This window comes from Thalassophryne amazonica, chromosome 8 (genome assembly GCF_902500255.1).
Source record: "Thalassophryne amazonica chromosome 8, fThaAma1.1, whole genome shotgun sequence".
Taxonomy (NCBI): Eukaryota; Metazoa; Chordata; class Actinopteri; order Batrachoidiformes; family Batrachoididae; genus Thalassophryne; species Thalassophryne amazonica.
Window position 1 is genome coordinate 56,506,649 of NC_047110.1, and position 14,758 is coordinate 56,521,406.

The 14,758-nt window shown below is 42.7% G+C and overlaps 1 protein-coding gene across 3 annotated transcripts in view; it reads right to left on the minus strand.

Annotated features, from left to right (window-relative positions):
* LOC117515653 (transmembrane and coiled-coil domain protein 3-like) overlaps positions 1 to 8,147 on the minus strand; it is a 42,516-nt gene extending 34,369 nt beyond the window's left edge. Inside the window, exon 1 of one of the 3 annotated variants that reach the window (XM_034176307.1) lies at positions 7,855 to 8,147. In XM_034176307.1, coding sequence (XP_034032198.1) covers positions 7,855 to 7,934 — 80 coding nt within the window. In that variant the 5' untranslated portion in view covers positions 7,935 to 8,147. Of the gene's footprint in view, positions 1 to 6,479; positions 6,620 to 7,854 lie in introns of those variants that run through there. The other 2 variants (XM_034176308.1, XM_034176309.1) reach the window with 2 other exon arrangements.
* Between the last annotated feature and the right edge of the window lie 6,611 nt (positions 8,148 to 14,758).

Here is a 14,758-nt window from a genome sequence, read left to right on the forward strand (position 1 = left end):
ACAGTAGAGCTAACTTGCTAATATTTGCAGACAACACCCACTACACGCTGGAAACAAACACCTGGAACTTTATTCCTCCAGAGATACGACGCTTGCCAGCCGACGAGCAGATCATCACCATCTGTACGCTGATATGGCACATACGGTGAAGACACAGAAAGCAGAAGAGGGGCAAGACAGGTTAGGCTAAAGGCTAACCGCCACCGACCGGCTGTCCCGAGTCTCTTTCTTGGCAACACGCTGAACAACAAACCAGATGAACTATGACTGCAGACTACCACACACAGTCTGGACTACTGTGTGATGGTTGTAACAGAAACGCCGCCATCAAGCTCGCTGCCTGTGCAGCCTTAAGAGCCAATAGAACAAAGGACTCCGTAGGGCAGAGGAGGAGGACTTTGTATTTACATAAACAATAACTGGTGCACAGAGGTCAAGATTAAGGACAAACACTGCTCCCCGGACGTGGTGTATCTGACACTGCAGTGCAGACTCTTTTACTCGCCCACAGAATTTACACTGGTTGTCATAACAGCTAGGTTAGCCATGGAGCAGCTACAGCTCTCCATCAACCACCACCTCACAGCAGACCCGGACAGTATTTTAATAGCAGCAGGGTTCTTTAATCAAGCCAACCTTAAATCTGTCCTGGCTAAATTTTACAAAAAAGTGAACTTCCCCACAAGAGAGAAGAACACCCTGGACCAGGTCTACACTAACATCCCAGATGTATAGAAGAAGGCCACACACCCCCCCCCGTCACACCGAGGACTATCAGACCACCTTTCTCAGGCCTTGACTCCTGCATACAGACCACTGATCTGTCAACAGAGGACATCTGTTGAAGCAGTCCAAGTGGACTAGGGAAGCCATTTCAACCCTGTAGGACTGCTTTGACACCACAGCCTGGGGAATGTTTGCTGAGAGGACAGACATGGAGGGACACACATCAGGTGTCCTCTCCTACATCAACTTCTGTACCGAGAGTGTGTCAACAACTAAAACTGTTAAAGTGTTTCCTAACCAGAAGCCGTGGTTCAGCAGTAAGATGAGGACTCTGCTTTGAGCTCGGGACTCTACCTTCAAATCAAGAGACCCACAGACCTACAAAGAGGCATGAGGGAAGCTGATGAGGGGCATCAGAGAGGCCAAGCACAGATACCAACAGCACATAGGAGAGCACTTTAACAAAACAACTCCAGGGCCATGTGGCAGGGGATGAAGACACTCGCTGGATACAAAGTCACTCAAACACAAAAAAACCACAGATAACACTCTGCCGGACAGGTTGAACAACTTCTCTGTTCGTTTTGACCAACAGAACAGCGAGGCCAACACCTCACAAGCTTCACCAAGGAGAGACGACCCACTACAGCTGCACCAGCATCAGATCAGATCCACGCTGCGCAGAGTCAACGTGAGCAAAGCAGCTGGTCCAGATGGAGTCACCGGAAGGGTTCTTAAGGACTGCGCAGGCCAGCTAGCAGAGGTTTTCAACCCCATCTCTGACCTCTTGCTATAGCATTCTGTAGTCCCCTCCTGCCTTAAGACAGCCGCAATTGTCCCAGTGCCCAAAAAGAGTACAGTGAGCTGCCTCAATGAATACTCGCCAAGTTGCTCTCACCCCCATCATCACTAAGTGCTTTGAGAGACTGATCCTCTCTCATATCAAATCCTCCATCCTGACTGATCTTGACCAACATCTGTTTGCTTATCGAGCAAACAGATCAATAGAGGATGCGATCTCAACAGCTCTCCACAAAGCTCTCACACACCTGGACCAAAAGAACATGCATGTAAGGATGCTGTTTGTGGACGTCAGCTCAGCATTTAATGCAATAATCACCCACAAACTGGTCACGAAACTGAGCAACTTGGGATTGGGCAGCTCACTGTGCTCCTGGACACTGGACTTCGTAAGGAACAGACCACAAAATGTCAGAATGTGAGACCACACCTCATCCACTCTTATCCTGAATACTGGAACTCCACAGGGGTGTGTCCTCAGTCCCCTACTCTATTCCCTCTTCACACAGGACAACTCCAACAACACCATTGTCAAGTTCAAGTTAGAGGTGTTTTCAACATCCAAACTCTGACAGAAAATGATTAATCTGCTACGAAATAATTATTTTATATACAGCGTCCAGCGCACAAAGCAGGTGGGATTGACACGACAAAGTGCGCGAGAGGGCGGAGCCAAAATAGTCTGTCCAAAAGAGCCTGTCCTGTCCTCGTAGCCATCAGGTACTCGGATAATGGGCTTCTAACAGCCTCGTCCTCACCACAAAAATGCCTCTAACATCCACGTTTGTCCTTGTAGTATCCCGTACGCAAACTGCCCCACGCTGTTTGAACTTCTCAAAATTAGTATCATGCTCAGAGATGAACCTCGTTAGCTGAATATTCAGCCTCTAAGAGCCTGCATGAGCCACTATTCTAATATATTTGTTGAATAACTGGACTCGTACCAAAAAAAAAAAAAACATGCTATGTGGCTCATTATTCATCGTTCATTATTTGGTGGGGCCAGGGGTTAATATCTAAACTATGTACAGTACATAATATTAAGAGTTTAAGGAATAGTAAACAAAAATGTCATTCAACAAGATAAACAACCACCTATGGGAATCAAAGTTCAGTTTTGTTTTGTTTTTTAAGAATATAAGGAAAATAATGTTTTCTGTTTTTGAGGAAGCCATTGCACATCTTACAATACATATAAAACTTCTTTGTATGACACACTACTTTAATATCAGTGTAATAAAACAGTTAACAAGAAGTGGGGATGTCCCACCACATCCTTGCTAATGTCGGCTGGACTAAATTAATGTGGGCCAAACTAAACTAAATTAAGAGTTTAGGTCAAGCATGAAGTCACTGACTGAAATATAGAAACACCTGCAATGAAAAGTTAATTTAAATGATCCAACACCATGCTTCCCCCACCCCTGCTCGCTATTCACCAGACCTTTTTATTTTTTGCAAAAACCATATGGATTTGAATCACGTGTGATTGCATCAGCCAAGCTTGAACCTTCGTGCACATGCGTGAGTTTTTTCACGCCTGTCGGATGCGTCATTCACCTGTGAGCACGCTTTGTGTGAGTAGTGGTCCAGCCCTCTCGTCGGATTTTTATTGCAAATAAAATGTCTGAACGATTTGGAGCTTTGTTGCATCAAATTTTTCCAGAAACTGTGAGAGACCTCCAGGTGGACACCATTCGGAAAATTCAGATGGCTTTCAGGGACGATTTTATGGGGATTACACAGATTAAGGAGTGCTCCAGCCGGTTTAAAGACCGCCCACAGCGGCTGAGAGCGCAGCGCACTCCGAGCACCCATCGACAGGCTGACACCCCGCTGAAACAACCAGATCATTTCCAAAGTGAAGGCTTTGTTGATCCGGGACGTCGTCTGACTTCCACAGAAATGGCAGAAGGCGTGGACATCAGCACTTTTTCGGCACATTTCACTGTTACAGGAGTTTTTGTAATGGAAAGAGAAGCGGAGGGATGTGCCACGGAGCCGCTCATGGCGCAGGACAAAAGCACCTCCGTGTTGGTCTCACAGGACGGCTTTCAGATGGCTTTCAGACGGCTTTCGGTGACTTTTCAGTCGTGTGACTATCCGAGAAATTGTGGATGAGCTGGACATGCCAGAACATGTCCTGTGAGGCTTCATCACGGCGTTGCTTTGCGCCATGCGGCTCCGTCCCGACGCGCGAATTTCTCCGCACGTCTGTGCTGATGTCCACGTCTTCTGCAATTTCTGTGGTAGTCAGACAATGTCCCGGATCAACACAGCGTTCAGTTTGGAAATGAACAGCACATTCCACTGTTATAGGAGTTTTTGTCATGGAAAGAGGAGCGGAGAAATTCGCGCGTCGCGACGGAGCCGCATGGCACAAAGCAATGCCGTGATGAAGCCTCACAGGACATGTTCTGGCATGTCCAGCTCATAGTCACACGACTGAAAAGCCACCGAAAGCCATCTGAAAGCCGTCCTGTGAGACCAACACGGAGGTGCTTTTGTCCCGCGCCATGAGCGGCTCCGTGGTGCATCCCTCCGCTTCTCTTTCCATGACAAAAACTCCTGTAACAGTGGAATGTGCTGAAAAAGTGCTGATGTCCACGCCTTCTGCCATTTCTGTGGAAGTCAGACGACGTCCCGGATCAACAAAGCCTTCACGTTGGAAATGATCTGGTTGTTTCAGCGGGGTGTCAGCCTGTCGATCGGCGCTCGGAGTGCACCGCGCTCTCAGCCACTGTGGACGGTCTTTAAACTGGCTGGAGCACTCCTTAATCTGTGTAATCCCCATAAAATCGTATCTGAAAGCCATCTGAATTTTCCAAATGGTGTCCACCTGGAGGTCTCTCTCAGTTTCTGGCAAAATTGATGCAGCAAAGCTCCACATCATTCAGACATTTTATTCGCAATAAAAATCCGACGAGAGGGGTGGACCACTGCTCACACAAAGCCTGCTCACAGGCGAATGACGCAACCGACAGGCGTGAAAAAACTCACGCATGCGCACGAAGGTTCAAGCTTGGCTGATGCAATCACACGTGATTCAAATCCATATGGTTTTTGCAAAAAATAAAAAGGTCGGATAGTTTTCTAACAGACCCCGTACGTACAATTGCAACCCCAAATCCGAAAAACCTGGGAGGACCTGGAAAATGGAGATGGGGAAGAGATATGCAGTGATTGTTACATTAAGTGGCATTTGTGAATGCAACTCCATGTTGTAGTGCTTGACAAAATTTTCCCAAAGTAATCCCTTGCCCATGTGATTATATCAACTTTGGATGAATGAAGGTTCTTGATACAGTGCCTTCTGAAGGATGGGAGATCACGGCTGTTCACCTTGCCTTTTATGTACAGTAATTCCTTCATATAAGTTGAATTGTTTAATTTCACATTTGTTGATAAAGTGGAAAGTCTCTGCCCATTTCGCTCTTCGAAGACTCAAAGCCTTTTGTGGATACTGCTTTTGTACCAAATCATGATTACAATCACCTGTTGACATCACTTCTTTTAAATAACATCCCTATTCATTTTTATCTCATTCAGCCTAAATTGCCCCATCCCAACTTTTTTTGGAATGTGGATGTACTGCATATTGACAAATGAAATGAAGTTGACCCACATAAAAAAAATGATATATTTTGGGTTCATACTGTCTGCAATGAAATACAGGCCAAAGCAAATTTAGGACTCACGGCAGGGATTTTTTTTTTTTTTTTTTTTTTGCTTGTATGTTTTTTGTGGTTTGGTTTTGTCGCATTTTCCATACTATCCCAACTTTTTCTGATTTGAGGTTGCACATTACATACATGTATTATGGTGAAACTATGTCAACGAGTAAGCACTTTTGCCTCACAGCAAGAAAGTCCAAAGTCAAAGACCGCCAATGCCCCAATCTTCTTGTAGATCTGGAGTTGCATCATGAAGCACATCAAGCATTTAAGTTGTGCCAAATCAACATGCAGAGCCATATCAGATCCACTGTGGTGAGGAACAGCAAGAGGTACACACAATTAAATGTTATGTACTGACTAGAAATTTTACATTCTAAATAGAAAATAAAATTTTAAAACGGTAGAACATTGCTCTTTTATCAGCTTAACAGTAAATACTAAGTTGCGAAGAGATAAGCCAAATGTATCTGATGGGCCCCAAACAGAAAGTCTAGATAGTGATTGAGACCAGTGGTTCACAACTTTGCAACATGATTTTGATTCCGATTTTTTTTTTTTTCTATTTGCCAAAAATCAACTTTAACACAAATATAAGTTTAGTTATCGTTCCCCCTCTTGCATCTTTGGTTCATCAACAAAAAAATGTTTTAAAATATTTTAATAGTCCAGTATGTGCATTATCATGACTTGATATAACATGTGCACTTCTAATTTTCAAATCCTTTAGGCCAAAGTAGCATCTCCAACTGTCTTGTTTTGTACAAACAGTCAAAAACTCAAAGATACCAGCAACAGAACACAAAGGAAACAGCAAATTCCTACATTACCAGAGGTTAACCAACTGGTACGGGCCTACAGTTGTCTGTGGACCCTTAAAATCACACTATAATCACAGAATGTAGGAGAATACTGTAAACACTGAGATCACACACATGCACATTGATGTGGTTGGCAAGAACACGAGTAAATTGATACCACGAAAAAGAGAAAGTATGGCACCTTCGAGTTCAAGAGGCGAGTCGTCGGCCTCTGAATACATTTGAAACTTAGTACCACAAAAGTAAGGCATTTCTCTACGCTCCCTTACAATGAAGGTCTTTGTAGGCGTCCAGATCCATTAACAAACCCATGTGACCAGATTAAGGGCATCACGAGAAGTACCGCCATTGTTCTGTTATGAATTTCTGGTGTCATTAGTTCATAGGAATATCAGTTATTATTATCACTTTACCGAGGCGTTGCTAGGCCGGTATGGTAGATTTAAGTCGACGCTACCTGGTTATACCCACGGTGTCTGGTCGACCTGCTCCACTGCCGACAAGCGCTGGCCGACTCGCTCCGGTTTTCTGGACGACTCACTGCACTCGCAAAGCGGAGCGAGTCATCCTAGATATTGGAGCGAGTCATCCTGAGAAGGGGAGCAAGTTTCCTCTGAAGCTGCCGCTAGTTAGCTGGGAAGGTTGAAAACGACAAGAAATAAGTTAAAATTTATTCTGTCAACGTCTGAAATGTTTCTTAAATGGTGTCAAGTGACAAAAACGATAGCAAATGGGAGAAAGGACAAAGTTATCGTAAAATGTCCAAAAGCTGGGAAGGTTTTTGAAACAGCTGCTAACAAAGAAAAATAATCTCAGAGCGCCGAGAAGAAATGATTGCATTAGAAAAATTTACTGTTTTCTTATATATACACAAACGTTTTAACAAATTATATAAAAAGTCATCTGCAGCGCACAATGTCATGTTCACTCAGTCATGTTGGTCAGTAAGTGTTATTCCTTCTACATTTATATCATTAAATAAGTGATTCTTTCAACTGAGAAGTAGAGCGGGTCGTCCTAGAAAGTGGAGCGGGTCAGTCAGCGCGGGTCGGCAGTGGAGCGGGCCGTCGAGAGATAATATACGCCTGCTGTGCGTAAACAAATGACGTCATAGCGCGCAGCCCAAGAACTATCCACAGAGGAAAAAAAAACTGTCCGCAGAGGAAAAGAGGCCATGGACGTCGGGCCTCTGAAAATGCATACCGCCCTCCAATAGCATGCTATTGTATTATTATCTTGTATTATATTAATGTGTTGTGTTATTATATGAAAATTCAGTACGGTATGTCTTCTATAATACATTCCAATTCTAAGGTAGAACTATACTAGTGCATACTAAGGTATATCTAAATATCTAAAAAAAGAGCTATGATATGATCACCATATTATTTATTTATTTATTTTTTAGAAAAATGTGACTTAGGGCTCCTGGACTTTGGCCCAGGTCAGATCATGCCTTAATCCGCCCCTGAAACGAATCAACATATCGACGTTTGGTCTGAATGATTATCAAAATACTTGGTGACTAAATTCGATTTTTTTGTGAATGACCTCATTGAAGGAGTACTTGCAGTTACTGAGCACTTTGTTCATTTCTCTTGTCGTGTTATGAATCAACAGATGCTATAACAACTCTGAAAACTTTTAAAGACCAAAAAAATATGATAACCACATCGAAATAATGAGGATAGCTTAGGTTTAGACATGCGGCATACTTTTTAATCCTAAAAACAGCATTTATCGTCGATATTTGTTGACTAGCTTTTGGTGTGCGCTTGTTTTCGCACTGTTACAGTACCGAACAAAAACTTACATGATATAATGTTACTCACCATCCGGCCGCTGACGTCTTTGTTGCACAAACTTCGCACAGAAACATTAACGCTGGGCATAATCCCGTGATGACTTTCATGGTTTACTTAAAACTCGAGTGTTTAACCTCGTCTCCATCTTTAACGTCGTTTCTGTGTCTGACTCGCTGCTCTTGTTCAAAAACACAAAAACTGTGCGAGAACACAAACCCCGCCCCTTTCGCTCTGCCGGCAGGAGCTGTTAACTATTTCAAGACACTATCAGATCAACGGTAACTACAAAGGCACTCATCAGAGCGCTCACCTGGAATAAAGCGCAACCTTTGCCATGTCCACCGACAAGCAGATGAGGCATTTCATCAAACTTTTGTTTTGCTGTTGGAATACAAAAACAAGTACATCAGAGCGTGTTGGAAGCAAACAGCAACCTCCAGTGCTGAAATATGAGGCCAATGCAGAAGTGCCAAAACTTGCAGTTACTTGTGAAGCTGGCTCCAAAACTCGATTTAGTCCCCAGAGAACCCCATTGTCAAATGTCCAACTTTACAAAAGAAATAAACATATTTGCAGCCTGCCACAGAAACCGTTTAGGTTTCCATAGTGACCCTATTCATGACAACTGTGCAGAGGTGACGTTTTTTTTTTGTTTTTTTTTTGGAAATAAAACTGATCACTTTAAGCTATGTTAAGCCATAAAGTTAATAAAACTAGTGGTGAGTCACTTTGAATGCAAGGTCCAGGCAGGCGCTGCTAGTGGCTTCTGCTAGTGAGTGACCGCTAAGATGTGGATTCAACTATATTTGTTCTTTCTGAGTATTTTAACATGAATATATCGCAGACATGAAGGAGCGACACTCTTCAGCATCTCACAGGTCATTTCCGGTTTGTGGCTTTTTCCCCACTGGACAGATTTTTTTGTGCCATTTCCAGTTTGTGGCTTCGTCTACCATAAAAGCAAGCTTCGCACTGCTGCGCGGCGCTTCGCTCGGATTACAAATAGGGGTTGCTGTTAATTATACTCACAAGACTGTGCTCCAGTATTTCCATTCAGTAAAATTTTTGTATTATTTAAAAAGTCGGAGGTTCGAAGACTATCAGATGCCGTTGTAGTTCCGACCATAAGCATTATTCTCAAGACCATCCTCATTTACTCGGCTGATAGCAGCAAGCCGTTTAACCCTTCTGTCTGGACTTTTGTGGCACTTTGGGAGTTTGAAAAAATGCACTTTTCAATCTTTTAACTTATCGTGGTTGGTACAGCCAACTGCAACACACAATCGTGACATTCTGTGAAAACTGGTGTATATTAAGTAGAAAAACTATGTCAGAACATTACGAGTGCGATGGTCAAGTAGGAAATGAGCGCAACATTGGTTTGTTTTCGGCAACTCGCTGGTTACTATGCGCGGTGCTATGTGTGCGCACATCAGGGACCCAGCTGTCCAACCATAACTTTAAACCCTCTACCTACCTCTAAACTGATTGTTCTCTGGTTACTGAGGCTATATTCCACTCAGTTTTTAATATGCACCCCACAAGCCACAAGTTATAAGAGTCACTGCCTAGTCCACAAAAATATCTTAGTTAACTGCCAGGACACAGGGTAACTTAACCACAGGAGAGTGGCTATACGCCCAACCGTTGGGTCATTAAAGTAAATTCGCGAGCATATATGCCCAAACACAACCGACCAATGAGCTTGCTTGTAAACTCACTTCCGGTTTCAATGTGGGAGGGAAAAAAGGTGGATATTTTCTCGCTGGTTGCAGGAGGGTTCGCAGCCCGACCAGGAGCTATGATCTAAAGTGGTTCATCACACCCAGGGAACAGTGTCAAACTAACACCATCTTACAGCCAACAAGCAGCATTTTGTTCAAAAACTTTTGTTGTTGTTAACAGGCTTCTGTTCAAAATGCTTATGAAGTTTGTCTGTTTTCATCCATTGCGGTATTTTCACAGTAATTAAAGACGACGCCATTAAATGTGTCAAACATACGCCGCAATAGAGCCTTAAAAAGTGGTGTAAAAAACATAGTTTAGATGCACAAAACATGTCAAACACACAATCACAGTTGGGCGAATAAGATAAGACATTATATTGATCTGTCCAACGGTTGTGCATGTAACATTCCATGTATGACTTATCTGCCCAACGGTTAGGCGAATAAGGTGGGACATTATATTTATTTGCCCGACGGTTGGGCATGTAATGTTCAATGTATTCGCCCTATTGACGTTTCAAATCCCGCAAAACCTCGGAGAAGTCGCCGCGCTGCGAGATTTCAGTAACACTGAGAACTGCAATGAGACGCTCTGATGACGCTGCACTTTAATTGCTGCACACGGACAACACCATTAACATCGCAACATAAAACTATTTTTATATTGTGCCTAAAGCTCTTATGAATATATTCTCTGGGTTTATAGACGTTATTATTGCGTTTATTTTATGTAAAAATGCGAGAATCACAGGCTGTCTCTCCGTTATTTTCAATGGGAGCTGCTGTGAGCTACGAGCTCGTACAATCGCTTCCTGATCATGTCGTTCTGGGGGAAAGTGAAGTTTGCTCTTTAACGTCTTGATTATTGTTCTTTACAACACTGTTTGTCCTCTTTGTTCGAGATGAATATATATGTCTGGAATTCGGTTTGCGTTTATTAAATTCCACGCACATTAAACGTAGCAGACACGGATTATTTGTTATAATTGTTTTAGCAAGTTTTCAGGGTATCATGCAGCAGTCTCTTATTAACGTGACGAAAAGCATAAAAAAATACATTTTTGTAATATTAATTTACAACTGTCATCGTGTTGATTCTCTATATGTTGTTTGACTGCAGCGACTCTCCGGCACGCAAGGGATTATGGGATACGTCAATAGGGCGAATGACTTATCTGCCCAACGGTTGGGCGAATAAGGTAGGACATTATATTTATTTGCCCAAAGGTTGGCCGTATAGCCTTTGCATAACCACAGCACCCCAAAGACAGTTCCTTGGGCAGTTAGACTTTTAAACCGTGGCACTTGAACGACTAGTTATATGGCCATCAGGTATTGCAAGGCTTTGCGTCCGTCCATCTGTTTGTGTTCACCATAAGTCCAGTCCTATTACTGCCACAGGCTTTAAATTTACAGGAAACATTCTTGAGACACAGACCTTGAACAAGTTCAAAGATGCCAAACCTTGACGTATTTTAAGAGGTATTTTAAGTGGTTAAAAAGTCACGTTCTGTTTCAGTCTGTTCCGGTTTTTTTTTTTTTTTCTCACGCGGTCACGCACAAGCAAAAAATGTCAAGCCAAAATAAAAAATATCTCCCGTTAATTTTCTGTTGATGACGAGATTACAGTAGATCAGACCACAGCGCATTGTTTCTTAATGAAAGAAGAGGAGTTTAAGACCCACACCCGGAACAGCTGTTAACATCCGCTGACAACATTCTGACGGCAGTATTCTCTGATCGCTGATTCGCTGAAAACCTTGTAGCTGAGGTACATCAGCGCGTGAAGAACTCAGAGTTCGAGCAAAGCTTCGAAGCTTGTTTCTGAGTTGACTACTTTTTGGATGACAAAGGTAAGCCAATAAAATAGCCCAACAAACCGAATAATCTGTTGTCTAATAAAATTGGGTTGTCACTACAGACGGAGCCTAATCAGTGTTTTGAGACAGTAGGCTGCATACTTCAACTAGTTGCAAAGTAGGTAATTTAAAGGACATGTCGTACGGTTTTTAATGTCCCGGTTAGCAAGTATTCATTATTGTAAATATGTCTGTGCACATGGGCTGAAAACGTGTGATTGCTTACGTATTTTATTGATAATTATTAGTGACGGAGAAACTGAAGCGTTTTGAACCACTGAATCAATATGAAGCAATTGTGTTGAAATGGTTCAGTGTTTGAGCATTTGATACAATTAAATATGACATCTGCTGTCCAATCTTTAACATAGCACTTGCATGGAACAAATAAAAAGGCACTGTTATGTATGTTTAAGTGCATATGATAATAAATTGAACATTGAACTTGAGCAAGCCTGGCAACTTTGAGATATATGGGTGTGTTCAGGCTTCAGTTTTCCCACCCAGTTCATGCTAGGTTCACCCATTTATGCGTTGGTTGGACGTTAGGTGAAGTCCTACAGCCAACATGGTGATATCCAAAATCAATCCAACTGAGCCTCAGACCTGCTCTTCAGCAAACCTGTTTGTGATGTCATAGAGGGTTTGTCCAGTATATCTACTCTGTGGTTGTAAGCTGTCATCTTTAGTTTCATTGAATGTGGTTGATGTCTGTGCAAATGTGGAAATGCCAGGACAGACACAGAGACTGCTTGCTGCAAATCAAGAGAACAGACAGAAGATCTGCAGCAACAAAAGATAGACTGAGAGAGTTTGGATGTGTTTCAATAGTTATTCAGATTCTGCAGTTAATAACTCACCTTTCTGCTGGATTCCCACATTAAGTGTAAAATAGCCACCATAAAAGTCATTACAGCGGAACTGCTGTCATCTGCAATGGCAGACGGTACATAACGACATGAGAGGTGGTCATTTACAAGTGTTAATTACACAGGTAATAAAAGATTTAATTGATGGCTAGAACAGTGTCATGTTTATAAATTAAGTTTCTGCTCCAATTGCTGTTTAAAAGATAAACTTTATACAGCCTACTGTTTCTCTGTGATGTCACACAAGTTTTCTTGATATAACACCGAATGACTATGTTTTCACTGTCCATCGTTCAGTATCAAGTCAAGTCTGGTGCGACACAGTCTACATCCACCATACTAGAGAACCACCTTGGATCCTGATTGGCAACCACCCAGGTGGACAACCAGTCCCTCCTCACCTCTTGAAAGTCACCATCCATCTGCTGCAGCCAGGTGAAACATGGGTAACTCTCTCCACTGAGGGACCTGTGTGCTGGATCATGACCCAAGAAATGCGCCATGTGGCAACGTGTCGTAATTCAATAATTCTCAAAATGGGGTAGGTATTGCGGGGGGGGGGGGCAGTAAGGCAAATGAATGTGGCACTTCTTGTTGCTGTAGGATTTTGCTTCAGCTGCATTCCTTTTTATAATACACTAAGCACTGCAACCAGGACAGTTAAAATATTGAGTTAATATATTATATTCATATGATGTTTATATGTTAAATAATATTTTATAGTTTTACAGTTTTATAGTGTGGTACCTGTATGGAGTTAAATTTGTCTCATTAATACCTGCAAATGCACAGAGGGTGATCTACAAATATTTCTTGATTTGCACAAGTTTTGCGATCCACAATCACAAATTTCCGATTTGTAACTTGTGTGTTGGTTTTTACAAATAAATGGGTTTTTGTAATCATTAAAGGCATTTGCAAAACTGAAAATTCTTGTTGTGGAGTGTGATTCAGCATTTGTGGATCACCGATCACACGCACTCATCGTTTTGCTCAGTTACACAATATTGAGAGCACATAGTGTTCAGAGGTTCACAAATATGTAGGTCACTAATCACACTCCCATCCAGTAGATGGCAGTGTTGTTCTATGCATTTTAATGGGGGGGGGGGGGGGCAGTGATCAGACAGAAAATATCATTTCCCATAATGGCATAAAAACAGTGAAACATTTTCCTGGAGTTTCACTTGTGGTTTCATTTAAACAAAACTAATTCCGGACAGTTTGTTGGCATTAACAGCACCTCTGTAATTTTTACAAAGTGAAGATATCGCACATAACTTTTAAAGTAAGGCACTTAACCAACACACGTGCCAAAAGGCATTATGGGAAATGATACAGTGCCATCTACTGGACATTTATCAACCTCTGAGCAGTTTTGCACTCAGAATGTCTCAATATTGCGTAACTGAGCAAAACGCCGAATGCGTGTGATTGGTGATCCACAAATGATGAATCACACTTCACAAACTGAATTTTCAGTTTTGCAAATGCCTTTTTTTTTTACAAATGAAAAAATGATAGATTTACAAATACACATTTATTTGTAAAAACCAACACATGTTACAAATTGGAACTTTGTGTTTGTAGATGGCAAAACACGTGTACAAATCAAGGACCATTTATAGATCACCCTCTGTGCATTTGCAGGTATTAATGACACAAATTTAATTCTATATTACCTGCACCGTACACAGGTTGTACAGGTTGTAATCCAACTCCTCCAGGATGGCACATCGATACATGCCATTGCCAGAAGGTTTGCTGTGCCTCCCAGCACAGCCTCAAGAGTATGGAGGAGATTCCAGGAGACATGCAGTTACTCTTGGAGAGTTGGACAGGGCCGTAGACGGTCCTTAACCTATCAGTACAACTGGTATCTGCTCCTTTGTGCAAGGAACAGGATGAGCACTGCCAGAGCTCCACAAAATGGCCCCCACCAGGCCACTGGTGTGTCTCTGACCAAACAATCAGAAACACTGATTGTGACCTGAGGGGCCAATGTCCTGTAGTGCACCCTGTGCTCACTAGCCAGCACCACCATGGAGCTGAATTGGCATTTGCCATAGAACACCAGAATTGGCAAGTGTGCAACTGGCCTTCTGTGCTTTTCACAGATGAGAGTAGGTTCAACCTGACCTGACCAGTTTGGTGGTGAGTCATAGATGGTCTGGGGAGGCATATCCCTGGAAGGACCCACAGACCTCTGCAGGCTAGACAACGGCGCCCTGACTGCTATTAGGTATCGGGATGAAATCCTTGGACCCACTGTCAAACACACCGGTGCAGTGGGTCCTGGGTTCCTTCTGGTGCATGATAGTGCCTGACCTCATGGAGTGAAAGTTTGCTGGCAGTTCCTTAGAGGATGAAGAAATTGATACCATTGATTGACCCCACACTTGCTTGACCTAAACCCAGGAGAACACCTCTGGGACATTATGTTTTGGTTCATCCAATGGCTCCAAGTTGCACCCGA